The sequence below is a fragment of the Falco cherrug genome, chromosome 15 (assembly GCF_023634085.1).
Source record: "Falco cherrug isolate bFalChe1 chromosome 15, bFalChe1.pri, whole genome shotgun sequence".
Taxonomy (NCBI): domain Eukaryota; kingdom Metazoa; phylum Chordata; class Aves; order Falconiformes; family Falconidae; genus Falco; species Falco cherrug.
The window spans coordinates 22,976,589-22,986,564 of NC_073711.1; the positions used below are offsets into that span (position 1 = coordinate 22,976,589).

The following is a 9,976-nucleotide window of genomic DNA, read 5'->3' on the forward strand; positions in this document are numbered from 1 at the left end:
AGGCTCACTTGCCAGCATAGCCCAGCACTGAGTCCTCATCGAGGCCCCAGGGGTCCTGCTGTGGTAAAGGGAGGGCAGAAGGAAAAGAAAGACCTTGCACCGTAACCCGGCCTCTTCCCATCACCTCCCCAACACCCAGCAGGGTCTAATGGATTCATCTCCACTGACCACCAGTCACCCGCCTGCCCCAAACCCAGGGTTTTTGCGGGCTGGAGGCAGGAATTGGGCTGCACAGGCAACCTGAAACCCAGGGCTGAGTTTTGGCATTGAGGCTTGGGGTAGGTGTTGGCTGCGCTGCGCTGGCCAAATCCTGCTTTATTTCACTGCCTTGTCTGTAAAATTATCCCTGTAGCTTCGTGATTCTCCATTGCATCGCCTTTCCTGAGCCCTGCTCATGCCATATGCCATTGCTGTGCTCCTCCCAGGTTTTGTTGCTTCCCTGGGTGAATAAATCCCCATGCCTGGATTCAGTGGGGCACTGGGATGATTTGCGTTGGCCTGATGGAGGGAGGTACCGGCTTGAGAACCATCCCTGGTGAGTGGGAAGAGCCAGCTGTGTGCCAGAGCCGCCCTGTGCCCGGCGCATCACCAGTCTGCTCACCACAGCATCATCGGGGAGCTTGCTGCAGCCAGTGGCCTGGGTTCTTTTGGGGTCAGAAGCCAGGTTTTTGAGCGTGTTTAACAGAATCTGCCATTTAGGTGCTTAATCCTGTAATCTGCTGGTTTTGGTTTTTTTCCTTGTGTGTTCCACCCTGTCCTGAGCCTTCCGTGCTGTGGCAGAGCCTTGGCGGGCATGTGGGTTGGGGGGTCTTTCCTGCGTGGTGGCAGTGGGAGATGTGCACTCCCTGTGCTCCTACAGGATTTGAAAGACTTAAAAATCTGTGCCGGCTAAAGCGAAAAGTTAATGTGAATTTAACTGACTTCTGCCCTGCAATTAAAGCCACTCAACCCCATTGGGGCTCTGAGTTTACATTCTTTACTGAGGCACAGTGTGTAATTATATATGTATAATTTAAACTGTGCATATGCATGTGTTCCTATTATACACCAAGGAGCAAAGGAAATTATCCAGGAATTAAAGGGGGAGAGGCGGGTGCAGGCACGGAGAATGGCTCACTTGTGTGGATGTGGCAGCAAGGGGAAGCTGGAGGGATCACATCCTCACCACTGCAAACATCTTTGGAGGGTGCAGAAAATGAGAACTCGCTGTATTAAACGCTTGTGGTGGGCTCCGGACTGGGACATGAAGAAGGTGCCTACAGTGGGGGGTCAGGAGTGAGCCCCCATGTTGAGAGGTGCCAAGCTCCTGCCAGGTCCCTCATAGTGCCTGGGGACAGCAGGGACCTGCCCAGCAGTGCCCTTGCAGCTCCCAGGAGCCCTGCCTAATGTTCCCTCTTTTCTTACAGCCACTTCCAATGGGACGCTGGATGGCCTGGAAAACCGGGAAGGAGGGGTCTGCCAGACACGCTCCATGAAGATTGTCATGAAAGTGGGGCAGGGTGAGTCCCTCTGTGCCCTGGGGTCTGCTGGCACCGAAACGCCTTCGCCCTGCAAAACGGCCCCTGAACCAGGACCCCTGACCTGCTCTGGTTAGGAAGGGGTCTGGGTTCTGGAGAAACAGAGGCCAGGTCAGCTGGTCCCGGGAGCCCGGGAGGCCCCCAGGATTAGTTCAGCAGAATTTCATTTTTGGATATTTTTTTTCCTCCCTTTTTTCTTTTGCCAATGCTTGCACATGTTTTGTGCATTGGATTAAAATGGAGTAATTGTTCTGTGTTACCTCCTGGTTTGTGTCCTGGTGGGAAGTTAGAGCAGTGCGGGACCCGTGAACCATGCAAGTGCATCGGCGGGGGAGTTGGCACAGCAAATGCCCCTGGGACTTGCTGGGCACCTGAGGGGGGGTTTGAGCTGGGCAGGCATTAGTGCTTGGGCTCAGCGTGGTCCCTGCAGCTCTCAGCAGTGGTGGCTGCCATGCTGTGGGGAGAACACTGGTCAGCAGTGGGGATGGGACAAACACCAAGGGACAGACATCATTGCTGCCGATGGTGCTGCTGTGGCAGAGTCTGGAGGTGGCCCCGCGACACCTCCCATCCCCAGCTGCCTGGTGCCTCCCAGCCCCAGCAATGCTCCCAGCTCATTTTGGCCCCCGACTCGGATGCACAGCTCCTGGTGGCTGCTTTTCATTATTGTGTTTTCATTTTGAGGCCAATATTTATAATAAACAGAAGAAGCAGTGCTACAGCCTTGGCAGGCTGCCTTCCCTTCCCTTCCTCCTGCTGCCCGTGCAAGAAATTTGCCCCAACCTGCGCACGGGAACTCAGAAAACATAAAAGTGGGGAGGGGGGGGTGGTCAGGTGGGGAAGCTGCTGCCCACAAGCCCTGAAGTAGCTCAGCCTCGCTCTGCTGCTCTTGGCATCCCCAGTTGCTCCTGCACCTCCCTTGCGCCCCGGGAGGGGGGCCAGCTGGGATTTCGGGGGCAGTTGTTCTTTAGGCGGAGGGGTGAGCTGCTGTCGTCCCAAGATGAATTGAGGCTTCTCATCCGTCCCTTCCCTCTCTGCAGATCCGAATGCAGTAATTCCAGAGCAGCTGACAACGAGTCGGCCAAGCAAGGAGTCCGACAACACCGTGAAAATCATCACGCAGAGCCCACGCAGCAAGGTCCCCGCCGTGGAGGAGCCCGGCAAGCCAGGTGAGTTTCGCTGGGGACAACACCCCAGGAGAGGGATGGGGGCTCTGCAGGGTTAGGAGGGTGGCAGGCAGCTGCTGCTGGCAGAGCGTCTGTGAGCTGGGCTTGTTACATGGATGCTGGGGATACTGGGGGCTCCAGAGCAAGGATCCAGATGGGTTCCCATAAGCGTTGCGCCTGTTCCTGCCAACCCCGCTGCTCACAGCATCTCCTCACCTCAGCCCTGCACCTTCTGGCTATGGACTGCTTGGGACATGGTGCAGACAGCCAGGCTGCGGTGCAGAGCAGCTCGGGTTTGTTTTCCCAGCTCCGGTATGTCCTGGCAGGAGCTTTGCAGGGAAGTGCTGTTTCAGCACTCTCCTCCTCCTCCTCACTGCCCATCTGTTCTTCCGAGTACATCTGAGATGGCTTGGGGGAGGTGAGGTCCTCGAGTTTTTGAGCTGAGCCAGTGTGAAAGCCCTTTGAAGGTGATTTCCTGAGTTCCTGACCCTGCTGAGAGGAAAGTGAAATCAGATGATGTAGGGAAGAGTTGCTCTTTCTTCTCGCCCGGCATGGCCAGCCAAGTGCTCTCCCCTTGGGGGGCTGGGGCTTCCCCAGCTCGGGGGTCAGTAATCGGATATCACGGGGCTCCGGGTATCAGAACCCACTTTCACCAGGGCATCCAGGTCTGTTGCGGAGAGCGAAGGCTCCCAGGGTCCAAGCTGGTCATCACCCGGACGCAAGCAGCGCTCTGCTCCATTGCCTGGGAGATGGGAAAGGGGAGCAGCAATATAGGGTGGGGGAGAGGGTGCACGGTCCCTCCTCTGTGGGTGCCCAGGGTTCCTGCCCAGTGCCTGTGGGCTGGCCTGAATGGAATGTGTGGGTCTAACTGGAGTGGGAAGGTGGGGCAATGCTGCTGTCCCCTCGGAGGTGAAGAGGCTGCTCCCCTCCCCAGGCAGCACCAGGGGAAGGTGCTGTACCAGACTTTGGGGGCAGAGAGGGGCTCCAGTGGATGGCTTGCCCTCAGATGTGATCTGTGCGTGGATGGAGCACAGAACCAGCTGCGCAGAGCCCCCTGCAGAGAAGGGGCGCAGGCTGCCTGCCAGGGTCTGACGCCGCCTCCCCTTGCCTTGCAGGCTCTGTCAACCAGGACGGCCAGGAGACCCAAGGTCCCAGCGACGGCTTCTTGAGCTCCAAGGTGGCTGTCTTTGCAGCGATCGGTGCCGGCTGCGTCATCTTCATCCTCATCATCATCTTCCTCGTCGTCCTCCTGATCAAGATCCGCAAGCGGCACCGGAAGCACACGCAGCAGCGAGCTGCAGCCTTGTCCCTCAGCACCTTGGCCAGCCCGAAATGCAGCGGGAACGCGGGCTCTGAGCCCAGCGACATCATCATCCCCTTACGGACTACAGAGAACAACTACTGCCCACACTACGAGAAGGTGAGCGGGGACTACGGGCACCCCGTCTACATTGTCCAGGAGATGCCCCCCCAGAGCCCAGCCAACATTTACTACAAGGTGTGAGGAGCAGCCTGGGCAAGCCGCCGATGCAGGAGCACGGGAGTGCCGAGTGTGGGGGGCAGCCACCCCCCGGGTCTCCCCACGGGCGGTCTGGCGCCGGCAGGGAGGAAGCGAAACGAACCCCACGGCACGGCGCGGGGAGCAGCAGGGTCCGGCGCTGGAGAGCGGATGGCTCGCTCGCACGCTCGTGTGCTGATCCTCCCCTTTGTATTTAGTTTTGTAGTTCTCAGCTTTTGTAATCCCGAGACTCGAGGGTGAGCCTTCAGCATCCTCCTCTTCTTCTCCAGACTGTGGCCGGCCAGGGGGTGGGTGCCGCGCCTTCCGTGCTCACTTGGACTCCGCCGGCAAACCTGGAGACTCCACTTCCCCTTTTCATTTTGGGATTTCCCTTCGTCACCCCTATGTCCTTGCGTGAAGTGCCCGTGTGCCTGGCGCCGCATCGGCCGCCACTTGGGTCCCGGAGCCTGGACCGACGCTGGGGCCGTGGCGAGGAGCCGCGGTCCAAGGAGGAGTGAGCAGCCGTGGGGGGAGGAGGAGGATGCTTTGCCTAGGTGCCAAGATGCAGACAACTGTGCAGGGAGGAAGCTGGCAAACCCGATTTACTACTACTACTATTATTATTATTATAATTATTTTAATTTTTTGTAACAATTTTATTTTTGTGAATTCCGGGCGGGACTCCGGCCCGCCGCCTCCTTCCAGCACACCGGCCCGCCGGCCGTGGGGCAGACCCCGCTGCTCCCGCCGCTGCCCTTTTAAACTTTTGTGTTCGTAGCTGTTGACTCTTGTTTTAGTCTCTTTATAAAAAGAAAGAAAGAAAAAAAAAAATATCTATACCATGTCTGAAGCATTCAGTGCGCGAGAGTCCGGGTGCTCCTCCTGCCCCATGCGGAGCAGCAGCCTTGTCCCGGCAGCTCTTCCCGACCTCCGAGGGGGTCCCACTGCAGAGAAAAGCCTTTACTGAGGGGTTCCACCAGGCTGGGGCTGAGCCTGCTGGAACTGAAGCGGAGGGGGGCGGAAGGGCAGAGGGTAGCTGCAGCCCCCAGTCCCATTCCCCGGCTGGTGATGCTGCGGGTGGCAGTCCTTGGAAAGGAAAACTGGAAAACAAATGTTCCCGACCCGCAGCTCCTGCTGGGGGGCTGGGGGTGCCAGGCTGGAAGGCCCCTGGGAGGTGAGGTGTACCTCGGGCTGGCCGTGGCACCAGGCTTGGCTTGGCTGGGAGCTGAGCCGAAGGCTTCTCCACCCGCCTGATTTACCAGGACAACCTGGTGTCCATCTGCGGGACCTGCCTTTGGGGACCGGCCCCCAGCAGCGCCTGCCCCTGCCCACGGTGCTCCCGGCACAGGAACATCCCCCCGCTGTGCCCCCTCCCGGGGGTCGCGTAGCCTGGGCTCGCTCTGCCCTTGCCTTGCCCATCTCCTGCCCAAAACTGGAAGGGGTTGAGCCTTGCGCTCCTCTGGTGGGATCATTCTCAGATCCCTCTTCCCAGGAGGACCCACCAGCGCTGTAGGTGATGCCAGTGAGCGTGGTGGGGCTGACGGTGTCGTGCCACCTGCCTGTCCTCGGGCTGTCCCAGCCAGGGGGCCGGCGGCCACCCTCTCCTTCCTCGCTTTCTTTTCCTTTCAGAAGTAGCTGCTTTTGCTCAGGGAGCAAGCGTGGGGCAGGTGGTGCTGCTCTGCCAAGGTGGCTCGCCATGCTGCCAGCGGTAGGTTTGCAGTGGCACGGGGCTGCCTGGCCCGGTTTGTCCTCACCTGTCGCCAGGGCCCCGAAACCCACGCTAGGAAGTGCCCAAAGAGCGAGAGAGCTGCTCTGCAAAAGTGCCTTGATGAGGAGTGGGCAGGGGCGGCAGGAGGGGCAGAGCAGGGGACAGTGAAACCCAGCAGCTCGGGTGCTGTGCTGGGGGTTTGGCTGTGGTCCTCAGTGGGATGGGAGCATCCCTTGGAGTCGCATTGTTGGTTTTTGTTTGTTGTTTTTTTTTAAAGGCAGGAGTTTGCGCTGGAGAGGAGCAGGCTGCCCAGGCTCTCCTCCCGCCCTCAGCATCCCAAGGCGAGGATGGCTTCCTGTGCCCAAAACCAGCTACTGTCCCTGGGAGAGAAGAGTCACAGCCGGTGCACCCCCTGCCCGGCTCTCGTCCCTGCTCCCCCGGCCCCCACTGCCACAGCCCCCCTGTGCAGCACCTTTCAGCCCCCTCTCCGCAGCATTTGTGCCAGCACTGCCCACCCTGGGCTGCTGCTGAAGGGCCGGGAGCCACCCCAGCTGGGACCCTATGCTCCCTGCCGGGCACTGGGGTCTGCTTTCAAAAATCACGGAAAACGTTGTCTTAAAGAAAATCCCCCTTTCCCTCACTGGTGCCCTTTTCCATCTGCCAAGTCCTGACCTGCAGTTCCCAAAATGGGCACAGCCCCAGCTGGGCGGTGGTGGCAGCGGTGACGGTGGCGGTGGAAGATGCTTTATCAACTGGGAGATTCTTCCCGCAGCCCAGGGAGCGGCAGCTGGCGTTGAGGAGGCAGTTGGGGCATGATTGAGTTTTGGTTTGGTTTTGGAGGAGAAGGGGCAGATTCTGGCCTTGGGTTGTACCAGAATCAAACTGATGGCGCTGGGTTGCTTCCCATGGTGGCTCCCCTGGCATGGTGGCTGTCCCCAGCTGGGCTGCAGCTCCGCGGCCCCGTCAGCTCCACTCCTGTTGCTGGGGGCAGCTGAGAAACCTTGTAAATATGTGAAGAAAGGGTGAAATCTGAACTCTTGGTTTTTGCTGAGCACCTCGGTCTGCTGGGTCCTGAAATGGAGTGTGTCCATTTGGTTCTTTTCATTGAAAGCATTGAAGTTTGGTTGTTTTTTTCTTTTTTTTTTTTTTTTTTTTTTGGCCCCCTCCCCCTCCCGTCCCCCCCCCTCCTTTTGTTTGTGTAAATACTAGTCTTTTTTGGAAGAAATAATGTAAAGATGTTTTGTATAAACTCTGAATTATTTTCTGGTTGCTTTTTCTTAGAAAAACAAACAAGAACTAAAAAAAAAAAAAAAAAGAAAAAAAACCACAAGAACGGGTGTAAAACATTGTCATACTGTGCTCAGCCCTGGAGCTGCCCCGTGGGGCTGTGCTGGTGTGCAGGTGCCACCGGGCAGAATGGCTGTGGAGGGGCTTGGCCGCCCCTGGGGGGGGTCAGGTCAGGGTAGGGGCTGTGCCCTCAATATAATGCAGGATCTGCCGGGCGCCAAGCAGAGAGCGAGGCCGGGAGCACCGGCTCTGTGCCCGCCACAGGGTTGGACCTGGCTAATTCCCAGCGAGTTTCTGGCTGCCCTGGGTCTGGGCAGAGCTTTCAGCCCTGGCCTGGTCACGGGCAAGAGACTTGGTAACATGGGGTGAGCTAAAGGAGCACCAAATTTATCTCCTTTTTGTAATCTTTAACCAAAAAACCACCCAAACCTCAGGATGTATAACTCGGTGCAGCATCCTGAGATCCTGATCCGCTTTTCCAGACCTGTGGAGCTGCTCTTGTTGCAGATCCTTTTTGCCCGTTATCCCTATTTTCCAGTTGCCAATGACAAGCACCCCGTAGCCCAATCTCTGCTTGGTGCCTGGCTCGGGGTGGCTCGCTCCTCTCCAGCAGCCCCCACATTTTGTGCCAAGGGTCCCTGCCCTCAGGGAGGTGGCCGTACCCACTGAAGCCATCTCTGGTGTCACCGTCATGCCTGGCAGCTGGAAGGCAGCTGGAAGCTCCTTGTAGTTTCAGTTGCCCACAGGAGCCCGGGCAGTTATCTGAGAATCCGCATTATATCAGCAGGGAGTGACTGGGGGCTGCCACAGCCTCTGCTGCCCTGGGGGGGTTGGAGGTGCTGGAGCAGGGCTGGTCCTCCCTCCCTCCGTCCCGGCTGCGCTGCGCACCAGCACACCCGCTCCACACGCTCCCACATTTCAGAGCTGTGACCACATCTACATCCCACAGTGTCGCATCCGCACCCTCGCCGTGGTCCCGCATCCCGAGGTGGGGAAAGTCCCAGCGTTCCTGGGCGGCTCAGCATCGCGCGATCAACCAGCCGTGGGGCTGCTGCCCCAACCCAGTGCCTGGCTGCCCTTGCTACGGTGCTGGCACCACTGGACCATCCGGGCTGCTGGATTTCTCTTGTCTGTCCTCTGAGAGGTGGATTTGGACTTGGAGCCCGGATGCAGCTGGTCCCGCTGCCGGTGCAGGGCACGTGGGATGGGGACTTCGGCCAAGGGCTGGGAATCGCCGCTGGTGGGCAGCAGGAGCGGTTTGGGCACCTCACAGCTCGGTGGTGCACGGGGACGCTGGGGCTTCAGCTGTGGCACGGAGGGAATGAGGACCCTCGGTGCCAGGACCTCTTCGGGGGGTGGCTGGTCCCCAGGCTGCTTCAGGGGCATATCCCAGAGTGGGACTCGGCAATCCCACGCTGGTTGATCGTCCTTGGCTCCCGGTAGGGCTCTGGCAGTGCTGGGCATCGGGGTCCCGTCGGCCGTGCTCCCCGGCGCTGCAGACTTTTCTTTCTTGGTGTCATGTTCCTCTTTTTGATTCCTTTTGCCTTCTCCCTGGCTCTCCCGCCCAGTAGCATATCATCGGCATCGGTAACCAGCTCTGTGGCATCTGAACTCCATGGAGCCATGATGGAACCTGATATATTGTTAAATAAAAGGGTTTTTTTCCTATGGAAAGCTGGCTGTGTCCTGTGTGCTTTTTTGCTGCCCCAGGTTGTCTGTTGAAATTGCAGCCTGGTCTGAAGAGATCTGGGACAAGTTAGTTCACACAGTTCATCGCCGGCTTTTTCTGCTGGTGTCGGAGGGAGCTGTTGGGTTCGTTTTGGTCAGCTTTAAAAATTTGGAGATTTTTGTCCAATAGTTTCAGCATCTCACATGGCCCCAGTGACTGGATGGACTTAGGGCTGGATATGGATGGATATGGTTGGATACTCAACGGATACAGTTGCATTTGATGATCTTAAAGCTCTTTTTCCAACCTCAGTGAGTTTACGATTCTGTGGCTCTGTCCCTGCAGCTGGAGGTTCCTCCGAGGCCGTCAGCTCCCCTGGGTGCATGCCCCCTGCCTTGCTCCTGGGAGCAGAGCTGCCTGCCCAGCCACTGTGCCAGCACGGTCCCTGGGCTCGTGGGGTGCCCGGTGGCCCCCATCCCCCGGGAGCTCGAGGGACTGCCTCTGCCCTGGGGAGCAGGCAGAGCCTCACAGGAGCTCTTTGTGGACGGCTCAAGGCAGTCATGTTCGTCCCATCTGGTGATTGATACTTATTTAGTCACTCCTCAATGTACCTTCATTTGATAAGTTATTAAAAAGTAATTTTAGGAAATGGGATGGTAATAAATCCTTAACAGATGGTGCTTTTGCTGGCTCCAAAATGGGCCTCACCACAGTCATTGCTCTTGCTTTTTATAACCAGCTTTCCTATGGCATTTTGCCTCGCTATAAAGTACCACGCAACGCAGGACACTGAATGAGAAGTGGGGAGTGGATGGGGAACGCTTGGTGAGAGTCTGTCCAGCCATGTTGCTCAGCCCAGAGCCTGGATTTCTGATTTTGCTGGACTTTGGACATCTCTTTGCTGCAGGGATAGGACCACGCCTCTGCCCTCTCTGCCTGTTCTGGTGAGTGCAGCCCCTTGGTGACAGCTGATGCCTCCTCTGAAGATGGCCCTTCCCAGGGACAGTAGTTGGGCAGCCCAGGACAGCAGGTAGCATGGAGGCAACTTGGGGAGTCTGGGACGGCTGAAGAAGGAAGGTCTTGGGCAAAGGGCAGTGATGGAGCAGTTCCGTGTCGTCCTCATTGCTGATG

At 57.9% G+C, this 9,976-nt stretch overlaps 1 protein-coding gene across 1 annotated transcript in view; it reads left to right on the forward strand.

The window, feature by feature from the left end:
* The window catches only part of EFNB1 (ephrin B1), a 54,820-nt gene extending 45,970 nt beyond the window's left edge, over window positions 1-8,850 (forward strand). The window contains exons 3-5 of the mRNA XM_055727513.1: window positions 1,407-1,499; window positions 2,558-2,686; window positions 3,799-8,850. Coding sequence (XP_055583488.1) covers window positions 1,407-1,499; window positions 2,558-2,686; window positions 3,799-4,187 — 611 coding nt within the window. The 3' untranslated portion in view covers window positions 4,188-8,850. The remainder of the gene's footprint in view (window positions 1-1,406; window positions 1,500-2,557; window positions 2,687-3,798) is intronic.
* Window positions 8,851-9,976: the final 1,126 nt, after the last annotated feature.